General features: G+C 40.5%; 1 protein-coding gene across 1 annotated transcript in view; it reads right to left on the bottom strand.

The window, feature by feature from the left end:
• LOC126091892 (cadherin-99C) overlaps positions 1-26375 on the bottom strand; it is a 631851-nt gene that overhangs the window by 78395 nt on the left and 527081 nt on the right. Inside the window, exons 12-17 of the mRNA XM_049907188.1 lie at positions 24725-24889; positions 17563-17715; positions 17261-17401; positions 13119-13403; positions 12063-12236; positions 11777-11986 (exon numbers count right to left, since the gene is read on the bottom strand). Coding sequence (XP_049763145.1) covers positions 11777-11986; positions 12063-12236; positions 13119-13403; positions 17261-17401; positions 17563-17715; positions 24725-24889 — 1128 coding nt within the window. The remainder of the gene's footprint in view (positions 1-11776; positions 11987-12062; positions 12237-13118; positions 13404-17260; positions 17402-17562; positions 17716-24724; positions 24890-26375) is intronic.

The raw sequence follows: 26375 nt of genomic DNA, 5'->3' as shown, positions 1-26375 counted from the left end.
AACATTCTCATCTCAGCCTTCACTGAGAGTAATTGTGCCACCGGCCTATTTCAAAAGCAGACTTCTTGGGCTGTCGTGTCCAGTCCTGATACTGCTCATCCCTCTTGTCACTCAGTATTATCCTGGTACTGAATGTATTAATCAGCTTCTTCGACAAGCCAGTTACTTCCTAAAATCGTACCCTGACATGAGATCCATTCTGTCCAACATTTTGCCAACCACACCTAGAATAGCTTTTTGCCTCTCTCACAATCTGGCTCCTCTGCTGTGGTCATTCCCACTGTAAGACTTGCCCTATGCATTCTCCTACCACCACCTATACCAGTACTGTAACTGGAAAAACATACGAGGGTAGTGTGAAAATTTCTCGGTATCACCACAAGAGGTCAGTGCTAGCGCAACGAGTTGTTCACACGATATTCATTGGACTGTTGCCTGTAAACGTGTGCCACGTTAGTGCTCTCGGAAGAGAGCTGTGGCGATGATGTGGCTCTATTGACGTTCCGGCGTAGTGTTTTGCGAAGATGGAAATAAAATTAGATTTGAGCAGCGACTAAGTACTGTGTACAGAAAAGTATGACAGCGAATGACATTCGTGCTGATTTCCAGAATACACAGGGGTGGGGGGCTCTGCTCCTTCATATTCAACTGTTGCAAAGCGGACAAATGAATTTAATTTTGGTCAGGAGAGCTTAGATGATGATCTGCGTTGTGGTCAGCCAATATGTGTTACTACTCCAGAAATCATTGTGAAAGTGCACAAAATGATCACGAAGGATTGCCAATTGAAAGTGCATGAAATTGCTCGTGCTTACTGGACATCATTTGAAAGGGTATATCATATTTTAACTGAAGAATTAGAAATGAAAAACTTATCTCCAGGATGGATGCCACGACTCTTGATGCTGGATCAAAAATGTGTGTCGCCACCGTGGCAATATTACATGAACTGAGGTATGAATTGTAGCCACACCTGCCCTTTTCACCTGATATAGCTCTGTCAGACTTCCATCTCTTCCCAAAACTGAAATTTTTTCTTGGTGGATGAAGATTCACTTCAAACAAAGAATTGATAGCCAGAGTTGACAACTATTTTGCAGGTCTGGAGGAAACTCATTTTCGAGATGGGATCAAGGCACTGGAACATCATTGGACCGAGTGCATTAATCTACAAGGAGACTACATTGAAAAATAAAAGAAGTTCCATTACTGTAAGTACTTTTTTTCTATTCTGTTGCAAGAACTTTTCAAACCGCCCCTGTACTATCAAAGGGAGAGCCACCTGTGAAATGACATGTCATATACCAGCTCTTATGTAAACACTGTTCAGCCTTTTACATCATTTAGGTTGAATGAGCAAAGTCACAGGGTGTATAATGGTGACACACAATATCTTGTTGCAGAGCATGCTCTACAACGTGACAATTGTGGCCTCAGTGCCTGTTTCCCCATGTGTTTCATCTGGATTCTTCCTCTAGACCCCAATTTCTTGGAACTTCACAAGTGAGAACTAGTTTACAACATGTCCTTGTTTTTTGCTATCCACCTGGCCTTAATTTACATTCATTTCTTTGGTCTCAGTATTTCTTCACAGTAACTATTCCTTTCTTCACTCCCTTCTAGTTTTCTACCCATCTCTACCAAATACAATGCACTTAGCATTCCGCTCTAATTAACACGTGCACAATGATTTGGCAGCAATCTGTGTCTTGCATATTACCCTGTCTTCCACATTTAAACTCTCAGGTTTTCAAATTTCATCATCTGGTTCAGTACCCAGCAATCAGTCTTTCCTTCTCATCCCATCCAGTAAGTCTCCCCTCACAAGGGTTCTGGGGAACTTTTCCAAAATTTTCCTACTTCCTAAACCTCACCAGTCCTTTTCCTTTGCCCCTTTTCCTTCTCCTTCAATCCTATTGTCGGAAGAAGGACCCAACTGCTTCAAAAGATTGCAAATTTAAATACTTTCATAAGTCTGTTCTCCAGCCACCACCTGGAGAGTAGATGTATAAATAAGAGTGACACTGCAAAAGAGCTCATATCACTCTACAGGGAGAAGTTCATAGGTCTTGATGGATTGCCTATTCAATTCTATATTGACTTTGTGGAGAAATTGACTCCTCTTTTAGGATAAGTTTACCCTACAACACTGGAACAACGGAACATATCATGTGACCAGAAAAGGGCACGTCATTCCAGACCATAAAAAGGGTTGCAATACTAATGTACAGAACTTTAGACCTACGTAATGGACATCAACTTCTGCTAGAATTATGTGATCAAGTGTGATGTTTTTGGAGGCAAAACCACTCCTACGTAAAAACCAATACTGTTTTCACAAGGACTGATTCTGTGACACATCTTTTTCTGTTCTGTTCATTCATAAGTTTCAGAAGACAGTAGAGAGTATACACCAGGTTCATGCCAAGTTTCTTCATTTACAGAAAACATTAGTTCTGCACAGCTGTCTCAAAATAAAATACATGCATACTGGATATTCGAATAGATATGCAAACAGAACTACACACATTAATCTTAACTGAAGGAATGGAGAGGGGGGGGGGGGGGGGCATGGGGTAGTGTCATCAGAGGTGAAGGCTGTCATGACACAACAGCTACACCATTCCGATGACACCTCGAAAACCAGTGCACTCTGTGTGGCTGTGGCCACACTGCAGCATCTCAGTGGACCAGCCCTGCAACAAAGCCAACAGAGTCCAGCAACTCTGGGCCATCCAAGACATTTGTCAGCACACGCATCCTAGAATATGCACACATGTGGTACTATCTTTTTCCACTGAAGTTGCAAGGGTAGCCAATTGAAAACTTGTAGCTCTACACCACAGCCTGTTTCACAGCCTACAACCAAGTATCACCACCGACATCACTCGGGACTTGGCCACTCCAGTAATGGTCTAACTTTGTGGATAAACAACTGCATTCTGATCAGCTCCCTGAAGAGTGGTAGTTGGTGATGTTCCATACTTTATCCAGGCTGTAGAAAATCTATTCAGACTTAGAAATATTTCGTTGCTTATTCAACAGAACTTTAACTTTGTACTAGACTTTGAAATATTTTTCTTCTTGTTCAATAGGACTTAACATCATATTGCAAAGGGACTAACACCACCAAGTTGTGGAATGAAATTTACAAGTTTCTTTTCGGAAGAGTATTTTTGCAGTTAAGTTTACATCAAGAAGAGAAACCTTATGTTGTGTAATTCGTATCCACAATCTTCCATTGAATTTAACCCATGTCTCTGTTGCTATAAAGTTACTTTATGTTCATGACACTGTGTCAGTTGCCGTAGTGTGAATAAATGAGTTACGTTCTATCTGACTTTCCACGGTGGTTATCTCCATGGTATCAGATATAGCACTGGCAATGATAAGTTAAAATTGTGCCCACACACTGTTACAGGTAGTCACTTTTCAAATTTCAGCTTGTCAACATGGCAATAGCAGCCAACCCTGTGAACCTCACACTTCTGGTGATCATTCTGTTATGGGGGATGCAGCAGACAAACAAGGTGTTGGTGGTATGGCTGGCAGCAATTACACACTCAACACCAGCAATGGCAGGACATCTGGCCCAAATCGATTCATTAGTGTGGAACATCAGAGCAAAGCCACCCCCTTTCCAAAGCTTCAACCACAAGCTGGGACTTCGGTTGTGCCACATTGCATGCATGAAACAACGCTTCCTGGTTCATGGCATAACAGATGATTTTTGACTCCCAGGTTCATGTGGCAGCTGCCTGCCACAAGTTCTTCAGCTGTAATAAACAGAAAGAATTATATCACGAATGGGTCATGAGGCTCCAGAGACTGTCACGGGAATGCGAATTCCAGTGCTCCCACCCCCAGTGCAAACAATCATACACTTCCACACTATTTCAGGACACAGTGTCACTGCACTCATCCGATGAAGCCTTGAGACAGTTGTTGAAGTTAAAAGATCCCATATTGGATGTTTGTTTACCATTTATAAGGGCATCTGCACAGTCTCTGCAATCATCAGCCTCCTTCCAGGATTCAGCATTAGCGTATGCTACTCGCCTCATCAAGAACAACCCATATATTAGGCATCGGGAACAGAAAATGAACTGACACCCACAGAAACTCCACCATCCTCAATAGTTACCAGTGTGTGTGCAGTGTTTAATCAGTCACCAATGCCAGCAGTGCTGTTTTCATTAAATTAATTGTGCTCTTGTGGCAAAGCAAGTCACAAGGTGGAGATTTACTGGTCAGCCCCACCAATGGATGTGGATCGGATATTCTACGATCCAGTTGAATCACCCACTGATGACAACATGTGGCCAGAGGTCTCCTACATGCAAACAGTAATCCCCCATTCACAATGAAGAGTGTCAATTACAGTGTCTCAAGAGGGAGTCCCAGTTGTCTTCCAAATTGACACGGGCTCCTCAGCCACCATCACTGATTGGAAAACATATCAGAATGTTGAGTCACCGCAGTTATATCCTTTTGACACCCCACTCCACAGATTTACTAATTACCTCATATCTGTGTCAGAATTTGCTATGCGCAACTTCAATAAAGTGCCGCCACTCTCACAGCACGATATTGGTGGTCACATACCACAGTGCTTGCAACTCTTTTGGTTTGGATCTATTTAATATATTAGGACTGGGAATTCATGACACTTCAGAGACTGTGAGGGCAGTTGGACAAACTGTGGATCGCATGGGCCTGTTAGACAAATTTCTGACTGTAATTTCGTGACAGGTGTTGAGAGTTTCAAACTTCGAGGCACGTATTAACTTGCTACCGACAGTGACAACCAAATTCTTCAAAGCATGTAACATGCCATTTGCATTTAGAGAGAAGCTACACAGTGAATTACAATGTCTCCAGGACCAGGACATGCTCAGCCCAGTTACAAACAGTGGATGGGTAATGCGAATTGTGATAATGAAGCACTTAGTATTTCTCAGGACTTTAAGATTAAATTCACAGACAATGGAGAACTAACATCTCATTCTCAGGTTAGAAGAAATGGGCTGGAGGCTGCCTATTTTCTAAGGTAGACCTTAAGATGCATATTTACAATTAACCTAGGACAAAGACCACACTCAGTGCTAGTCATCAACACTTTGTTTGGACTGTATCGATATAACTGCCTACAATTTGGAATAGCTAGTGCACTATTCATATTCCAAAGATACTGAAACGACTTAATCAAGGGCATACTGAGAACAGTGAAATATTAGGATGGCGTCTTTGTTGTACCTACGTATGCTGCAGACCTTACGAAAAATTTTGAAAAACTTTTTTCAGTGTTTTTGCAAGTGAATCTCCACTGTAAAAGAGACGAGAGTGAATTTTTTGAGTGACACATATTCAATGCCTCAGGAATCTGCCAAACTCCACAGTATGTGGGTGCCATTCAAAAGTTGTCAGCACCTAAGGACAGGTATCTGGCCATTTGAACTGTTACTGTCAGTCTAGTCCATGGGCGACAGTGCTCTCTAAATCCCTCCATCAGCTGCTTTACAAAACCTTCCCCTATAAATGATCGCCTGTGCATTCTGGGACCTGAAATTGGCACTGTTCCAACTGACCTGCTTCACACCATAGAACCCCAAACATCACCTCATACTGGTGACTGATGTCTCCAGTTTTGGCATGACACAGTTCTCTCCCATATAATGAATGGAGCAGAACAGCCCATCACATTTGCATGAAAGACATTAAATTTGGCACAGAGCAACTACAGTGAAATTGAAAAGGAGGCCATTTCCATCATTTTTGGAATAAAAAGTTTCATTACTATATGTACTGGCAGGAATTCAGCCTTCTTACAGACTGTAAATCACTCGCTGCTACCCTTACTGAGGATTTCAGTGGCCCTACTGACCAAAATGACAAGGCACCTACAAAGATGGGCCCTGTTTCTCTCTGCCTATACATATGATAGCCAGTTCTGATCCACAACACAACATGCCAACACCAATTTGACATCTCAGTTGCTAGTCAGGACCCTTGAGTTTGATGCTGATCTGGAGGAATGCTTCCCGTCAGTCACTAAAAGTACAACTTGTCAAAGGCTATTTCAATTAGCCAATGACCTCCACTGCATGGTGCCACATCTAACTCAATTTTGTGGGCCCATTCCTAGGGGCTACCTGGTTCATAGCAGTAGATGCTGGCATGGGGTTTCCATTCATAACACAAATTACCTCCATGTTATTCACATGAAACTGAGTATGCCCCTCTCGTAGTCCAGCTCCATCCCTGGACACACTAACACAGGTCTCTCTTACAGACCCGCAACCAACGGGGGTCCACCAATGACGCCACGATCTGCGCCTTTACTGGAGGACATCACACCTGGGGTTACAGTTCACAGACCATCCCAGTCAGTCAGCCCCATGAAAGAGGAACCCAGCCCAGCCAGACCTTCCCCCCAGGGCAGAGGACATGGACTTCACAAAAGATTCCAAGTCTTGTCTCCACCCTGCCACTTCTGTTCTGGGGGTAGGAATGTCATGATGCAACAGCTGTGCTTCACCTCCGACACCACACCATGACAGCTCAGAGGACCAGCCTCATAGCAAAGTCAACAGAGGGCAGCAGCACTGGGCCATCCAAGACATTCGGCAGCACATGCATCCTAGAAGATGCACTCATGTGAAACTATATTCTGCTGAAGTTGCTACGACAGTCAATCGAAAACTTGCAGCTCTATGCCGTCGGCTATTTACTTTGGCACAGTGACCCTCGAGAGCAGAACAATCACAGCCTATGACTGAGGATCACCACAGACATATCTCAGGACATCAACAGCTCTGGTAATGGCCTCACTGCAAGGATCCACAACAGCATCTGATAGGCTCCCTGAGGAGTGGGAACTGGTGATTGTTTCATATTTCATCCAGGCTGCAGAAACTCTCTTTCAGATTCAAAAATATTTCACTGCTTGTTCAGCAGAACTTTAACTTTGTGTTAAGCAGAGCTTTAACTTTGTGACAGACTTTGAAATATGTTGATGCTTGCTTGTAACAAAGCAGGTGGATTTCCCCCTTCTTGTGTTTTTCTTCTCCCCAGTTTATTTTTATTTTTATTCTTTTGCAAATATCTTCGAGATTATCACTTACGTGGCATGTGCACAGTATACCAGAAATGTTGGATATTAACTTATGGCTTAGCCAATTTTATTATTAATTGCATTCTTTTGATTAATTGGAATTCATAAATGTAATCAGATTATCTAAAAATACCAATAATATACAACTTTGTTATCATTGTTCCTATGTAAACATGTACGCAATTGTTAATTTTCAGATAAAGTAGGTCAGAAGTATACTTAGATAACTGAAACATATATTCAGCTAATGCTTGAAACATGTTCATAACTTTTGCCTTCATTTAGTTTCAAGGTAATTAGCATTCTTAGTTAAAATATATTGTTATTGGAATAGAATACCATACTTTGACAAACTAGACAGAGTAATTTACCTTAAAGTCTTCAGTCAAACCAATCTTACTCCACTATTCAGGTATTCAAAAATAGAAATCTTTAATCATAATTTGTAAAAATTGTGCAAACAAGGGTAGCTGAATGTATTGCTAATTATTGTAATCTTGTAAAGGATAGGCTGCTAGAAGCCATTGTAATAAGTCTGGGAGGTTACGAAATGAGCAACATCTATGTCTAAATATGTACTGCAGGTGAGTTAGTAAAAATTACAAATCATACATTATGCCAAGTTTTATCTGAATTTTTCATCCAGGAAATCATTTGGTAGTTCAGTGACTGTTGTTTGTGATTTGCTGTGAACGGGTAATTAATTTCAAGAACTGTGCCTGACTTCAGTATGAATCCTGCAAACTGTGAAAACAGTACTGAACTGTGAACTGTATTATTTCCAAATGATATTTACTGTGTACATAGTTTCTGTTTTAATATGACTATATACTTGCAATGACAGTGTCACTAGTTGCAGAATGAAATTTGCAAGTTACTTTTCAGAAGAGTGTTTCTTCAGTGAACTTTAAGTCAAGAAGAAACCTTTTGTTGTGTAATTCATTTCTACAGTCCCCCATTGAACTTAAGTCATGTTTCTGTTATTATAGTGTCACTTTATGTTCATGAGACTGTGTCAGTTGTCAGACTGTGAATAAATGTGTTAATGCCACCTGACTTTCCATGTCGGTTATCTCTGGGGCACTGGATATAGCAATGGCAACGTCAGATGTGATCCAAGATAGCACGACTGCAGTTCGAGATATGCAGGTGTTTGAGGAAGGAGGTAGCAGTATAGAATAAAACATTTGATATCATATGCTTCCAAAGTGCCAAAGTGTTATTGGTTATAGAGATGCAACTGTTTACAGAAATAATAACTGTTTATTTCATGTCTCTGTATTCCAGCTTTTATCATCTGTCACTTTTGTGCTGATGTCCAAGCTGTGCTTCAGTTTACATTTTTCACCTCTAACCACAGAGTACCCGATTCTTGAGTGATTACTCACGTTTTCACTAAACTGTCTGAGAGTGGCGCAGTGCTCGGCAGTGATATTTCAGTTGAATGTGCAAAGGACCAGAGTATGGCTAAAGTAGAAGATATTCCTCAGTTGGTAAAATGTGGTCCTTCAGCAAGCACACACTGAATTTCTTCACATGCTGGTATTCCACAAACAAGAATGTGGAAGACATTAATGTGAGCAAACCTCTGTCCTTGTCATTCACAGTGAATTTGACACCTTAGAGAATGGATAAAAGTAGATGTTTTGCTGCCAGCTAATTGCAAATTGACAAAAAAAACATTAAAAATAATGAAGGGTCTTTCATTTGTGGCTGTGTAAATAGCACTCATAACTCACATTGATGGTCCGACAAAAACACATGTGCCTATGTGGAGAAACATTTTCGAGAATGCTTCTCTGTAAATATGTGGTATTCTACGATAGATGACTGATCGAGTGTGTCGTGTTACTGTATTGTGTTATAGGGACCCATTATTGAGACTCTCCCACAAATGAGCTTCTGGCATTACTGGAAGAGGCACCTTTGGCTCTGAGGATGGACACATTTTTCCTGCAAGATGGAGGCCCTGAGCATTCTAGTCACGAGGTGAGGTGAGATGCCATCCAAATGTAACATTTCTGGAAGATGGATAGACATTTCTCAGCCACCAAGGTCTGCAGAACTTACCCATTTACATTTTTGCCTGTGGAGATGGTCAAAAGGTGAAACCTACAAAGAAACGTTAAATGCAAGAGGCAAACTAATCACTCTTATTATGAATGCTGATTCCTCCAAAAAAGAATGCCAAGATGACTACAGGAGCACTACAAGTGTTGTTGTTGAGAGAATGAACTCAGAGGTAAAATTTATGAAAACCAACTTTGAATTGAATCATTTACCCTTGTTTAACACCTTCTGTGTTTATTGGTTTGGGTTACATTCTAACAGCTACATCCCTGCAATCAATAGCTACATCTCTGTAGCCAATAAAAGTCAGATACATGTTACATGAAATTCTTTATTCGAATAGGTCTATACTAGCACCTTCTATGATATTTTTTGTTCCTCTTGAAATGCCCTGTATATTAGTAAGCCAGTGGATAACACCCACAGTCATCCTAAGAGGCCGTCCACTTATATGCAGGGACATGACATCATTAGAGATATACTAGGTGAGGTGCTGCAGCAGACAGAGACACTGGATTCACATTCAGGAGGATTGCAGTTCAAATCCTCATTTTTGTTTTCTGAGGACTCCTTAAACTGCTTAAGTCAAACTGTGGGAATGTTTCCTTTCAAAACAACACAGCTAATTTTCTTACCCAACTTTTGATTTTAAACTAATCATCAATCAGACATCAAACATTAATCTTCCTTTTCATTAGAAACTAGTTACAAAATGTAAAGACACTTTCAGATGATCAGCAGCTGGTGCAAAGACTGGTAGCTACTGTAGCTCTAAACATAAACATGTAACGTATTTACTCGAATCTAAGCCGCACTTTTTTTACGGTTTTTGTAATCCAAAAAACTGCCTGCGGCTTAGAATCGAGTGCAATTGCAGGCACAAAGATAAATACTAGTACCAAAACCTCTGCATCAGTAAATAAATTAAAAGAAAAGGTAGAAGAATGTAAACATTATGCCATGTATTCTGTCATGTTTGCTGCTATCTCATTTAAATCCTGTCTGCCTAATAAACTACGAAACTAGAGGGAGACTACAGCAAACGCGGAAGAATATACATATTATGTCATGTTTATATTCATATTATTCTTATGCTGAATAGTGATACAGTCAGAAATGAAGCACAGCAACAGACTAGATTTTTAAATCTAAGATGACTCTAATTTCTGTGGAAAATGTAATATACTAAAGAGGCATCTGCAAAGGTTTTCAAATGGAAATTTTTTTTCGCTAAACTCTCATTCAGAACATCATCTATCATACACAGTCTATTATTTGGTTCTTGTTGATCATTATCAAAGAAAGCAGCAGTGTAAATAACAACAAATAAAAGTCTCATGCCACTGTTTCGCTTATGAGACAATTTCTCTCTTTTTTTATTGTAAGCAGTGGTAGCGCACACAAAAGCAAGCCATGCTGCGAGTGGCGACAGGTCGTAAACACTCATTATCAGAATGTGACAAACAATGCATGACACAGTACAATAATGCATTTTCAGCTTAGACTGATGTAAACACCTATAACAAAGAGAACGGCACTTATCAGATCAAAGCAAAATAAGCAATCGATTCTAATCAGACGAAGCATCTGAAAAAGGAAGGGTACCCGTATAAATATGGACGGAGCGCCTGACACATAGCAATGGCTACTCGGTAAAGCTCGAATGTTAAGATTACGACTCAAACCAAACTACTGTAGCTGTATCTTCATCCATTCGACCTAAATTGTGTCTCATGTTACAATGGACCAACTTTGTTTCGATTTGGAGGTGCGGTCTAAACCTTTTCTCTCCGAATGTAAGGATAGACTAAGGCTCGAATACAGTCATTAGCTTCAAATGATGGATGCAGGTGGTGGTAGTTATGCAGATAGTAAAAGACTTGCCCTGGATAGAACAGCATTGAGAGCTGCATCAAACCAGTCTTCAGGCTGAAAATAACAACAAAAACAACACAGAGGGAAAATGATGGTGGTACACTATGTACCCACTGCCAAAGACTAAGGAGGAATCTGCAAAGCACAGACTTGTAAGTACCAATCCATTTGTTTGACCCTGTTTCTCTCTGCTGCACAATATTAGGCTGTCATTATTTTTACTGATGAGAGTCTTCTACTGTTATATTGCCCGACAAAAATTTTCTTTTTTCATTACTGGATTTATTATCTTGGTGAAGACTGTTCTTTTACATATTAATGTACTGCCAGGCAGGATGATCAATTAACAAATGCTAAATTTCATCACTGATAAGTTGCATTTTACTCCATACATTTGGTTACTGTTACTGACTGTTCACATTTACAGCATTACATGTGTGTGTGCAGAGGGGCAATGATAGAAAGTAGACTTTCATTTAAGCACAACCATTAAAATACATATAGTCAATTTAAACACTACTGAAGTCTAAAAAGTGACCCACAGTACAAAAATAGCTGCATAGTGACTTTCTTGTAGTATGTGAAAACTAAATTAAAGATTGTTAATGTGTAATTTATATGGGCAATGCCCTCATTTTTATATTAGAACATTTTTTTTTTTTAAGTGTAAGAAGCAATTCACATTGGTTTTTTGTAAAATGAATAGGTAATATTTACCTCAACATTGACAATCACTCTGGTTGTGTCACCTGGCCGATTTCCCGGATTTTCCAATGTTCCAACGACAAGGATATATTGACTTTCTCTCTCATAATCCAATCCACGTAAAGTTCTAATGACACCAGTTTTCTGATCAATTGAAAATAATTCAGCTGGTCCTTGCCTGATAATGTAAGTTATTTTTTGATTCGTATCTGGATCATCAGCCTGGAAATACCATATCATTAGAATAGGTGCAAGGATTTTTAGCCTCTTTTGCCAACTAAGGAAGTTATGTATTTACCTTGACTTGGGTAACCATGTAATCTGGAACATTTTCAGGTACCCTTGCCTCATAGCTCAGTAAATGGAATATTGGCAATTCATCATCAATATCCACCACCTGGACTGTGACAGTTGCTGTTGCCAAGCGAGGATCTGGTGCCCCATCTTTTGCAGTCACGACAAACTTATAGTCCTGAAAATAAAAGTAAGCTCAAGGAATCACACACCTGTTGAAGTACAATTCTGTAAGATATTTTGTAAGCACTCCAAACAGTCACAGCATTTGTGACTCAGTTCATTACTAACTAATTTAAGGTGCTTCAAAAATAATATGCCTCTGACTCAATAATTGGTGAAACCACAAAAATGCAGAAAATATCACTGAAATATATAATGCAGTTGTTAGAGCTTGGTAGTTCGAAAACTTGAGATACCCACTTCTCTTCCCCAATCACCAGCTCATATGTGCACACTAAAAGCAGCACAAATAATTTCAGCCCCCCCCCCCCCCCCAATTCCTTGGAACTTAAGTTTTCAATTATTACACATAACCACTGTTAAGGGTAAGTTGTTGAATATCAGTTCATTTCTTGTTATATGTTATTATGAATAAGGTTTGTAACTAATCTAGTCTAAAACCTTCTTGAAGAATCAGAGCCTGCGACAGACCACTGCCAGGAACTATTTGTTAATAATGAAAGCACATCATGTTACATACAAATTTAATACTGTACATGACTTGTTTCTCCATACTACATCATCTTTTATCAACACATGGACTGCAAAAGTGAACCTTCTTTTCTGTCGTGTACACTGTGAGTCCTGTTCATCCTTTTTAAGCAATTACTGGCTTCACTTATAAATACTAAGATGGTCAGCTAAAACTGACAAATCAATCTGAATACTTTACCTGGCCTACTACATTACCTCAATGTGATGATAATAGAGTTGGACAAGTACAATGAGTAAATTAGTTTGTATGGAGAAGATGAGACAGTTACAAATATGATCTATTCTGTGTGAAAGGCAGCAATACATACAAATGATACTTAACATAATTGTACCAATGGCTTACCCTCTGTTTTTCATAATCAAGTGCAGTTTTTGTCCGAATTTCACCTGTCATAGCATCAATTGCAAATGGTATCTCATCTGGAACAGAATAGTACACAACTGCATTCTGGCCCTCATCTGCATCAGTGGCAAGCACACTGCCAACTTTGGCATTATTTTCTCCTTCCCGCACTCTAAACAGATACGGCAGATTCTGAAACTCTGGATTTTTGTCATTTATGTCAGTCACTTTTATGCTGATCAGTGCTGTACTTGATAGTCCTCCAGTATCCTCTGCCTTAACTACCTGAAATTGAAAATAACTCTCTGTCAGTTCAAATGTGTGATGTAAACAAATAATTTGTCTAGTAAGCATTGTGACATTACATTTTAAAAATCTGAAATATTAATCTTGAATTTTGGGTAGGGTGTTGATTTTTTTACTGTAGGCATCATTTAAGAAGGGATTTTTTGAAACTCCACCCTTAAGGGGGTGAAATAGGTGTTGAAAGCTTTTTTGAAAAAAAAAAAAAAGTCACTATTAAGGGAATTTTCAATTTAAAACTATGAAAAATGAATAAAAAAAATGAATAAAAGAAATAACTGTTTCAGCAGTTTTGGAAACTCATTCCATAAGGGCATGTAATAGGGGTTTAAAAGTTTCAGAAAAAATTTCTCCTATTTAAAAAAACAGTTGTAGGTTGCGCACTGTTCTTCATTATCTCTACAAGGATTGTTTAACCTGGACAGGGTATCATCAGGTTACCTTAAAATATAAGGTGAGGATGAAATTATAATTAATTCAGTCTGGTGCTATCCTGGATTACTATAAAGGCAAAATAAGCTTCAAACATCAAATGAATAAAATTACATAGAAAGAAGTCACATAACTCATGTTAAAGATTCAAAAATTTTCTGATAAAAAGCAACTGTCAAAGAAGATATGACACCAAATAAAACATACAAAAATACAACCTACACGGAAAACATATTAAAAAGTAATAGATAAAAGCACCAGGATCAGGCATGAGTAGAGAATGAAGAAGAAACCTCAAAATGCATATTACCTTGTGTGGAGGTGGGGACAGGCAGTGCAGAACTAGATCTCATGCACAAACTGTAAACACAGCTGTACACTAGAAAGGTGACATAGGGCCATTCGTATTCACATAGTGCATACATATGAATGATAGGAGCCCATGCAAAATATTGTGCTAGTAGTAATGACAGTGTACAGTGTGATAATGGTGTAACATTCAATTAGTAGTGGATAAACTGAGAAATTACTAAAAACATAATAGGGAATTTGGAAATATACATAATGCAGGATATGCTAGATCAAAAACTATGTACAGAGACATAGAAAATCCTTATGCTCAAATACAGTTAAAAGAATAATGAAATGAGCTTTTGGCATGATTGGCCAGGAGGCCCCTTGCGGGCCAGGTCCGGCCGCCTCGGTGCAGCTCTCACTACATCCGACGCCACATTGGGCGACCTGTGCACCAGATGGGGACAAAATGATGATGAAGACAACACGACACCCAGTCCCTGAGTGGAGAAAATCCCCGACCCATCCGGGAATCGAACCCGGGCCCGTAGGATGGCAATCCGTCACGCGGACCACTCAGCTATCGGGGCGGACTAAAAGAATAATGAAGTAAAATATGTAGAGCAATAAAATAAAGATTAGACTACAAATATAAGGCAAAAAGGTAACAATGCTAAAACCAGTTCCCTGGTAATAAAAGATTAAAAACTAATATATTATTAAAAAATTTAAAAAAAAACTTACAATCATATAAAACCTGATTTGTGCCAGCTAACTGATCATTGAGTAACATATCCTTCTTAGCATAATCCTCAAGAAAACTAGGTCTCCTTCCTTGGGGAGCATGATGTAAATCTAAGTGCAGGTGGTTAGTGGCCACTGGATTTAAGGTGCTCAGTGAAGGAGGAATTATGCTTAGTGGTAATCTGCTCCTTCTTAGTGAGTAAATGCTCCTGAAACCTGATTTTAAAGGCCCTTCCCACTCGGACAATGTCCAAAAGAATGAAAATCACATGGAATCTGCAACTGTAAAACATATTATGTTAAGTGAAGTGGATGGAGGAGAAAGGAAAATGACAGGGAAGTAACTGACTAATGTGAATAAATTGAGGAGCATGCCGAGATATCCTTGCATTTGTGATTAACACTGTGTCTGAGTGGTGCAGCAGTTAACACCTGTGCCTTGTAAGCAGAAGATCCCATGTTTCAGTCCCAGTCCAGCACACATTATCATTTGTCACTGCTGATTCTGCATAAAGTCTCGATAGAGCTTGTATCGTTGGTCCCTTTCCTTCTCTTTCCTTTCTCCCCCCCTCCATCTTCAATTTATGCAATGTTATGGATGTATTGATACTGAATTTTGTTAGAGGTGGTATACACTATTCTTATATTTTGACCACCAAAGAGTTTAACTGCAGCATAGAACACATTACCTAAAAATGAAAGCTTTGAAAACCTGTAATTTTAAGGTGCGGGACTGAGAGTGAATTCTTGGTCACCTGGTGATTTTTTTGCATGTATAATTTCTCAATGATGGAGGGGCTGCAGCTGTTGCAAAAAAGCAACATATTTCAGGTCTTCCAGTTCCTTTGTAATAGATTCTACATTGTGCAATTTCTGTGATACAGTGTTTCATAGATCTGAAGTAACTCATCTTGTACTTATACAGATGACACGATGTAGCATGTATAACAGAGTCCCTTGTAGGAGGCTTAAGATAAATGTCAAATTTGATGAAATGATTAGTGAGACAAGGCTACAAATCAAAGGAGTTGAGAATACCATTGCTATTGATGACTTCATGTGTAAAGATCATTCCTTCACCATCAAAAACAATTATTATCTTACCTATTTTTTGTATCAAACTACAGTAATGTGCAACCGTGAGGGAAAGATTTTCTATGTAAGAGTTGTAAAAGTTCCTTTCTATCAGATATGGCAAAATCATCATGAAATGTAAAGTCATTGTGAATCAGCTGAAGAAAATATTTAGAATTGGCCTGCCTGTGTTCCCAATCCCATCAATAACAGGATCTGTAGGGATATCAATCTTGTGAGTCTTTATTTGTGCACATATGTTTGGGGGCTTAGGATTTATCAATCTAAAACTGAGTAAGAGGTCAGGGGGGATGATATGTGCACATCCATCAAAGCAAGCCTTAAGCTCTTCAGCACAGGGAATCAGTAGGATCATAATCTATTCTGCAAATATCATTGCCCCAGAAAAACCATTAGGTTTTATCAATGTAGTCAATTTTATAAACAACAACAGTGGTATTTCTCTGGCCTCGGCAGTGAGAGAGAGTGGTCATGCATGTGATAGTTGTGCTAGAGTGAATATGTGTATATGTGTGTGTGTGTGTGTGTGTGTGTGTGTGTGTGTGGGTGGGTGTGTGGGTGGGTGTGTTTGTATGTCATCATCTAAGGCCCCTTGGAAGACTGTTAAATTGTTTAGCAGCCTTTTTGCTGTGCATGTCTGTGACTCAACATCTCCACTATATGGTGAGAAGCAATCTATCTTTTTGACAATACTGTCATTATTCCATACCAGAGTTTCCATTGTTTGACAGTGGTATTCTCGTTGTCAGACAGGACTATGATGGTATTATCTGAGTGAAGCCTTTTTTTTTAATACATGCCAGAATCATACAGTCTTTATTATCATATTTATCACATGTGGCCTTCCCAGTAAGTTCACTGGCTTTACAAGCGATACTCAGTTTATCAGATTCGTTACGAGTTGAATCATCAAGGGCGATTATAGTGTTTGTTACTGAGGAAATGGCAGCATCATCTAGCCTTGGCTGGATGCTATACTTAAGACCTTTGTTGAGAATGTTTATTCGTTTCTAACTGAAAACACCATCCATTTGGTTGACAATATGCTCCACAAAGGGGATGTTGGCCCAGTTCCCTTATCCCACTGATATGCAGGATGACAATAAATTTTCCGAAGAATTCCTGTTAATAATTTTAGCATTCACAGTTGTTGCTCTGTGAACATTTGGAAGTATCATAAATTCTGACTCATCCCACAACACTGAAGGCTCTGCTATGTGATGAGATCTATGAGACATAATGAATGAATACATGAATAAAAGTAAGAACCATACCAGCTGGTATCTTGTGAGTTCCTCTCTGTCTAACTTTCGTATGACAGTGATTACTCCAGTCCGATCTCCAATGGCAAACTGCCGTAGATCATTGCCTGATATGATAGAATATGTGACTGGGTCCTTTTCAGGGTCATTTGCCTGAAAATATGTACAATATTATTACAAAAAATAATTCACTAATTTTAACTGCATTACACACTTGTATTGCAGTGGAGTTTGTCAGATATTTCGTAAACTTTCTGAATTCATATTCTCTAACTCACAGAAAATTATGTATTTCAATGAAAACGTTCACTTACAATGATAGTTGCAACTGTAGAATTTATAGGAGCGCCTTCACTGACTTGCACTTCATATGTCTGTTGCTCAAATACTGGACTTCGAGTGTTTGGACCAGGAACCACATTAACTTCTACTATTGTCTGAGAATATTTTCCACCTTTATCTGTTGCCTGCAAGTAATTAAAAATTAGATGAGCATTCAGAAAAAAATGAAAGATGACTTACAGATAACTTAGCATTGAGATGTAACTATCTGGGTACGAGAGTTGTATAATGAAATAGCCAATACCCGATTTATATAGGAGTAGGTGAAACACTTTTCATGAGAAGTATGCAATACATTATATTGTTATTATATTGAACTATGTTTGCATTATGTTTTTTATTGCCACACATATACATCATTGTTCAATATCACTTAAATTAATTTAATGACTTGCAGAAGGCAAAGTTTAACATCTAATTTCATATGTTAAATTATGAGATTATACAGATTGAAACTTCATGTACACATTTTTCAGTTCAGTACATTTTGTAGTTTCAAATCAAGGCAAACAGCAATACCTTTATGTGCCACAATTTAATAATAAAACACACAAACTTACGATACAGATACATATATAGAATATGCACCACAATAGCAGTGTCAATTAATTAAAAGTCAGTGCTTTGGTACAAAATTTTATAAATTTTTTAATTGCATGAATCAAAATTGAACAAAATTTTTCAAATGTTCCTTTTTATCGATGCTGGATTTGCTGGCACATATAAAATTTTGTGAATATTCAATTCCTCATCATAATGCTGTAATTACAGTTATGACAATAATCCAGAATGAGATTTTCACTCTGCAGCGGAGTGTGCGCTGATATGAAACTTCCTGGCAGATTAAAACTGTGTGCCCGACCGAGACTCGAACTCGGGACCTTTGCCTTTCGCGGGCAAGTGCTCTACCAACTGAGCTACCGAAGCACGACTCACGTCCGGTACTCACAGCTTTACTTCTGCCAGTACCTCGTCTCCTACCTTCCAAACTTTACAGAAGCTCTCCTGCGAACCTTGCAGAACTAGCACTCCTGAAAGAAAGGATATTGCGGAGACATGGCTTAGCCACAGCCTGGGGGATGTTTCCAGAATGAGATTTTCACTCTGCAGCGGAGTGTGCGCTGATATGAAACTTCCTGGCAGATTAAAACTGTGTGCCCGACCGAGACTCGAACTCGGGACCTTTGCCTTTCGCGGGCAAGTGCTCTACCAACTGAGCTACCGAAGCACGACTCACGTCCGGTACTCACAGCTTTACTTCTGCCAGTACCTCGTCTCCTACCTTCCAAACTTTACAGAAGCTCTCCTGCGAACCTTGCAGAACTAGCACTCCTGAAAGAAAGGATATTGCGGAGACATGGCTTAGCCACAGCCTGGGGGATGTTTCCAGAATGAGATTTTCACTCTGCAGCGGAGTGTGCGCTGATATGAAACTTCCTGGCAGATTAAAACTGTGTGCCCGACCGAGACTCGAACTCGGGACCTTTGCCTTTCGCGGGCAAGTGCTCTACCAACTGAGCTACCGAAGCACGACTCACGTCCGGTACTCACAGCTTTACTTCTGCCAGTACCTCGTCTCCTACCTTCCAAACTTTACAGAAGCTCTCCTGCGAACCTTGCAGAACTAGCACTCCTGAAAGAAAGGATATTGCGGAGACATGGCTTAGCCACAGCCTGGGGGATGTTTCCAGAATGAGATTTTCACTCTGCAGCGGAGTGTGCGCTGATATGAAACTTCCTGGCAGATTAAAACTGTGTGCCCGACCGAGACTCGAACTCGGGACCTTTGCCTTTCGCGGGCAAGTGCTCTACCAACTGAGCTACCGAAGCACGACTCACGTCCGGTACTCACAGCTTTACTTCTGCCAGTACCTCGTCTCCTACCTTCCAAACTTTACAGAAGCTCTCCTGCGAACCTTGCAGAACTAGCACTCCTGAAAGAAAGGATATTGCGGAGACATGGCTTAGCCACAGCCTGGGGGATGTTTCCAGAATGAGATTTTCACTCTGCAGCGGAGTGTGCGCTGATATGAAACTTCCTGGCAGATTAAAACTGTGTGCCCGACCGAGACTCGAACTCGGGACCTTTGCCTTTCGCGGGCAAGTGCTCTACCAACTGAGCTACCGAAGCACGACTCACGTCCGGTACTCACAGCTTTACTTCTGCCAGTACCTCGTCTCCTACCTTCCAAACTTTACAGAAGCTCTCCTGCGAACCTTGCAGAACTAGCACTCCTGAAAGAAAGGATATTGCGGAGACATGGCTTAGCCACAGCCTGGGGGATGTTTCCAGAATGAGATTTTCACTCTGCAGCAGAGTGTGCGCTGATATGAAACTTCCTGGCAGATTAAAACTGTGTGCCCGACCGAGACTCGAACTCGGGACCTTTGCCTTTCGCGGGCAAGTGCTCTACCAACTGAGCTACCGAAGCACGACTCACGTCCGGTACTCACAGCTTTACTTCTGCCAGTACCTCGTCTCCTACCTTCCAAACTTTACAGAAGCTCTCCTGCGAACCTTGCAGAACTAGCACTCCTGAAAGAAAGGATATTGCGGAGACATGGCTTAGCCACAGCCTGGGGGATGTTTCCAGAATGAGATTTTCACTCTGCAGCGGAGTGTGCGCTGATATGAAACTTCCTGGCAGATTAAAACTGTGTGCCCGACCGAGACTCGAACTCGGGACCTTTGCCTTTCGCGGGCAAGTGCTCTACCAACTGAGCTACCGAAGCACGACTCACGTCCGGTACTCACAGCTTTACTTCTGCCAGTACCTCGTCTCCTACCTTCCAAACTTTACAGAAGCTCTCCTGCGAACCTTGCAGAACTAGCACTCCTGAAAGAAAGGATATTGCGGAGACATGGCTTAGCCACAGCCTGGGGGATGTTTCCAGAATGAGATTTTCACTCTGCAGCGGAGTGTGCGCTGATATGAAACTTCCTGGCAGATTAAAACTGTGTGCCCGACCGAGACTCGAACTCGGGACCTTTGCCTTTCGCGGGCAAGTGCTCTACCAACTGAGCTACCGAAGCACGACTCACGTCCGGTACTCACAGCTTTACTTCTGCCAGTACCTCGTCTCCTACCTTCCAAACTTTACAGAAGCTCTCCTGCGAACCTTGCAGAACTAGCACTCCTGAAAGAAAGGATATTGCGGAGACATGGCTTAGCCACAGCCTGGGGGATGTTTCCAGAATGAGATTTTCACTCTGCAGCGGAGTGTGCGCTGATATGAAACTTCCTGGCAGATTAAAACTGTGTGCCCGACCGAGACTCGAACTCGGGACCTTTGCCTTTCGCGGGCAAGTGCTCTACCAACTGAGGTTCGCAGGAGAGCTTCTGTAAAGTTTGGAAGGTAGGAGACGAGGTACTGGCAGAAGTAAAGCTGTGAGTACCGGACGTGAGTCGTGCTTCGGTAGCTCAGTTGGTAGAGCACTTGCCCGCGAAAGGCAAAGGTCCCGAGTTCGAGTCTCGGTCGGGCACACAGTTTTAATCTGCCAGGAAGTTTCATATCAGCGCACACTCCGCTGCAGAGTGAAAATCTCATTCTGGAAACATCCCCCAGGCTGTGGCTAAGCCATGTCTCCGCAATATCCTTTCTTTCAGGAGTGCTAGTTCTGCAAGGTTCGCAGGAGAGCTTCTGTAAAGTTTGGAAGGTAGGAGACGAGGTACTGGCAGAAGTAAAGCTGTGAGTACCGGACGTGAGTCGTGCTTCGGTAGCTCAGTTGGTAGAGCACTTGCCCGCGAAAGGCAAAGGTCCCGAGTTCGAGTCTCGGTCGGGCACACAGTTTTAATCTGCCAGGAAGTTTCATATCAGCGCACACTCCGCTGCAGAGTGAAAATCTCATTCTGGAAACATCCCCCAGGCTGTGGCTAAGCCATGTCTCCGCAATATCCTTTCTTTCAGGAGTGCTAGTTCTGCAAGGTTCGCAGGAGAGCTTCTGTAAAGTTTGGAAGGTAGGAGACGAGGTACTGGCAGAAGTAAAGCTGTGAGTACCGGACGTGAGTCGTGCTTCGGTAGCTCAGTTGGTAGAGCACTTGCCCGCGAAAGGCAAAGGTCCCGAGTTCGAGTCTCGGTCGGGCACACAGTTTTAATCTGCCAGGAAGTTTCATATCAGCGCACACTCCGCTGCAGAGTGAAAATCTCATTCTGGAAACATCCCCCAGGCTGTGGCTAAGCCATGTCTCCGCAATATCCTTTCTTTCAGGAGTGCTAGTTCTGCAAGGTTCGCAGGAGAGCTTCTGTAAAGTTTGGAAGGTAGGAGACGAGGTACTGGCAGAAGTAAAGCTGTGAGTACCGGACGTGAGTCGTGCTTCGGTAGCTCAGTTGGTAGAGCACTTGCCCGCGAAAGGCAAAGGTCCCGAGTTCGAGTCTCGGTCGGGCACACAGTTTTAATCTGCCAGGAAGTTTCATATGACAATAATGTCTAAAAGGTTTCAACTTGTTTTTTGTTTGTTTAAGGTTCACTGCCAGACCAGTTTTCAATCAGTTTTTGTAGCAGTTATGATTCAGTCAAGTCACAGTTTTGAAAAAGATTTCGAGGAAATTATGTACGTGTTTCTGACATCTTATTTGAAAATGTTATAGTATAGGTTTATGTGACAAGAATTTCTTACTTGCTAAATATTCCTGACCTCTATCTGCATGAGAATCAAAAAACAAGACCATGAGTCGGAATGAACAAGATATGTATTCTGAAGTTCTACAAACTCCCTCTATTGTGAAATTAATAACTAGACTCATCTAGTCTTCACTATCCTCGTGGAAGCAACAAGTAGAGAGTTGTATATTTCTAGATTCCTTATACTATAACCCCGTATGTAATACTTGGGTAAGTATGGCAGCACCACACTGCCAGTGCACTACACTTAGAATATTTCACCAATGGCATCTGTGTGGACCTGTGACCAGAGGCCGCATGCGACTGTCTACATGACAAGGCACAGCACCTGTCATGCTATCCGTACAAGGACAGTGCAGCATGTGTTCATACTTATTGTCAGCAACTGCTTGTACATGGAAGAAGAAGAATAAACTTTGCTTCATTGTGGCTGCACTGTTGTTGTATCTTACTGTATTATACAAATAGCAGCTTGTGTGGTTTTCACTTCCACACAAGTATACAACACACATACAAAAAGGTATGTGAATTTTTGCTGCTGCATCTTATGCCCCAAATTCTTTGCACTGATAATTATGTGTTAAATTATTCCTATTGATCACATTTCCTACCTCATCCTCTTGTATTGACACGTTATTTTCCACACCTATCTGTGTCAAACAAACTTTTGAACCTAACTAATCCCCTCAACATCTCTTCCCTTATGGTAACACATGCATTCTGCTGTACCTCACCCATTCGATCCCTTTTTTCCCACACTATACATCAACAACGCCCAACAACCTTAATAACAATATCCTAACACTACTCCTCCTTAGTTATGTAAACAAATCTGCTGCACAGCCGTGTACAACTGCATTGCACCATCCTATGCCAACCTATTTTATTTGTGGGCCTTCTAGAGGAAATCTTCCTAGCCTTCACAGACAGAAATTATCCCCCAGACCTAGCTTGACAACAGATTTCCCATGCCATGTTCCCACACACCCCCAATCCTCCCAACACTCATAAGAAACAGCTATAAAGGAGTGACCCCTCTGCCACTCTGGAACAACTGACCCACATCCTTTGCAGGGCCCTTGATTATATATCATCAGCCCTGAAATGAGGGACTTCCTACCCGAGATCCTTCCCACCCCTTCTAAAGTGGTGTTCCATTACTCACCCAATCTCCAGCACACCACAGTCCATCCTTATGCCACTCCCAATCCCAACCTCTTGCCACAGGGATCATATCTCTCTGAGAGACCCAAGTGGAAGACCTGCCCAATCCAACCACCCAGTACTTCCTATTCTAGTTGTGTCATAGGCTTATCCTATTGCATCACAGGGCAGGCCACCTGTGAAAGTATGCATGTTATATACCAGCTCTGCTATAAACAATGTTCAGCATTTTATATTGGTATGACTAGCAATTAGCTGTCAACAAGGATGAATAGCCACAGCCAAACTGTGGCCAAGAGTAAAGTGGTATAACATGCAGGCTGTAAATAACGTACTGGATTTCAATGGCTGCTTCAAAACCTGGGCCAGCTAGATCGTCCCCTCCACCGCCAGGTTTTTTGAACTGTGCAGATGGGAGTAATCTTTACAACACATTCTCCACTCCTCAACCTACAGTACTCTACTGTCTCCATACCCCCCAGCCAATAGTTTCTGCCCCCATCTGCCCTGTCACCTCCCCACAATTCACCTCCCTTCACCCTCACTGAGCTGTGCTCGCTGCCAGCACATCCACCAGTTTTTTCCCTTCTCAGCTCATCTTCTTTCCACTTCTCAATTTTTCCCCCTCCTATCCCTCTACCAGTCTCCTGACACTGTGCCTGTTGGCCCTGTCCTATCACCTCCAGACCTTGCATGTTCTGCCAGGCAGCACCAGTCTCTCTTCCTCCTCTTCTCTATGCTGCTCTGGATTACTGCTCCCATTCAATACTTCTCTGTTACAGTCTGGGCAGTGTGGCAGTGGTCATGTGTGTGCAAGGTGCACTTGTTTTTGTGAAAATATGTGTGTGTTTCTCTTTTATGGAGAAGGCTTTGGCCAAAAGCTTATATGTTACAGTCTTTTCATCATGCCTGTCTACAATTCAACAAGTCATTTTAATGGTGAATAGAAATCTATCCTTTTCATAATCTAGTTTTTATCTTTGGGTTTTCTGAGAGATAATATTCTGCTACAGTATTTGTTGTATGCTTCACATTTTGCTCTCTTGACATCAAAGCAAATTTCATTCACTATTTGTCTCTCTATACCCCAACACTTTGACTAGGTATCATGGAGAGTGCCGCCCATCATGAACTGTTCTACTAGGTACATTTCTATTCCACTCATGGTCAACAATTCTTCTACTTTAGCACAGTTGAGTAATAACACATTGAATTTTATTAGAGTCATTCTACAGAAAATCAAAAGAATGATGGTTGGCTTTAGTAAATTGTCTATATGTCATTGCATCACACTCTGTAATACTATCAGCTAGCTACCAATAATCATGCAGAAGTTTAGGGTGTACCTGGACTGTTATGCTGTACTGTTCTCCAGCTATCAGTTTTCCAATGGTAAATATTTCACCTGTTTTTGGTTCTATTTTGAATTTCTGCCTTCCATTGTTGGAGACATGATATATGCTGTAAGAAATTTCAGCATTCTCACCAAGGTCATCATCTGTTGCAACAACCTGAAATTCACAAAATAATGTAGCCTGGAAGGAATTATTGACAAATATTACTAATTTTTGTGATTTTTTCTTCTGAGTACAAATATAATTGTCTGTGACTAGAATTAACATATGTGTGAGTGGATATTAGATTTTTTTATAATGGGATTGACAGATAATATGTCATCCTTAAGTTACACATTTATTATAAGCTACCAGCAATAAAGGACTCTGCTATCATTTGAAAAGTATATATAGCAAATAGTGAACAGAACACATTAGCTATATTGCTCTGATTTTCGTTTCCAATAAGACTGGTGACTGAGGAAACTATTGCAGTGCACCACTAAGCATTTGTGTTCTGTGAGATTTTGGAAGTCCCTCAGTGAAAAGGTGAAGTGTGATTGTGAGTTGCTTATAGGGTTCTTACCAATTATAAAAAAGTCTCTTTTAAATATTGAGACATAGCTTGCTGGAATTACTTCATCTGTTGTGTTTTCAACTCCTGATAATATTACTTTCTTCTCTTACATAGTTTACATGTGCCATGTACATAAATATTTCAGAATGATATCTAGACTGAATTTCACTTAGGTTCATTGTTCAGGCTATTGATGTTAATGTGCTGATTCTTCCATTGTATCAGTTTTCATGAAAGTATTGCTAATCAAGCTGAATTTTTTACTGCAGTGAATTAGCAAATGGTGTGTGAGCTAATACATATTTATGGATTTAGTGATACCACTCAATCATGAAAACTGGCATTCTGACTTTCCAGTAACATAATTCAAACTCTGTGACATTAATTAACTTACAAGATAATTAACAGTAGAGTTCAGAAGTTGCTATATTTTCCATCACAGATATTGCCTCTGTGCCTGTCAAATTCTGATATTTTCTGTTATACTTTCATTCACCTAATTTTTATCCACAAGATGGCAGAATTCATTAATTCATCAGGCTATTAATTAAAATTTTGGAATAATTTACAATTATCATCAATATAGCACCTGCACTTGTAAATAGAACATTCCGAATGTGGATGCATAAAATGATTTTGTAAACTTTTCTAAATTCCTAGACCACCACATATTTCATAAATACTTATAGTATGTCTTGAGTAGCAAAATTTAATGTAGCAGTTTTTCAAATGATTGTGAGGTTTCCAAAATAACAATTTGTTCATACACCAGTCTTTAAATAGTCGATATCACACAAAATAGTCAGTCTGCTACTGGCAAGTAACTGTGTAACATCTATGTACATCAGCACTCAAATGCGAACATGTTAACACCTTTGTGAGATTCCATGGTCTGAAAGCTCATAGACACCACATATGACAAAAGAGTACCCACTTGAATGTGAATACGCTAACATCTAAAAGAAAGTATGCATATTGGCATCCAGAAGAAAATGTGGTACTGTCATTGCCTAATAACTTACGAGTGATAGTGCTAATGCAAGTTTGTGAATATTTTGACAGAACTGTGTTGTAAATAATGGGAAG

The sequence above is a fragment of the Schistocerca cancellata genome, chromosome 7 (genome assembly GCF_023864275.1).
Source record: "Schistocerca cancellata isolate TAMUIC-IGC-003103 chromosome 7, iqSchCanc2.1, whole genome shotgun sequence".
Lineage (NCBI taxonomy): Eukaryota > Metazoa > Arthropoda > Insecta > Orthoptera > Acrididae > Schistocerca > Schistocerca cancellata.
This window is presented reverse-complemented; position numbering and strand designations above follow the sequence as displayed.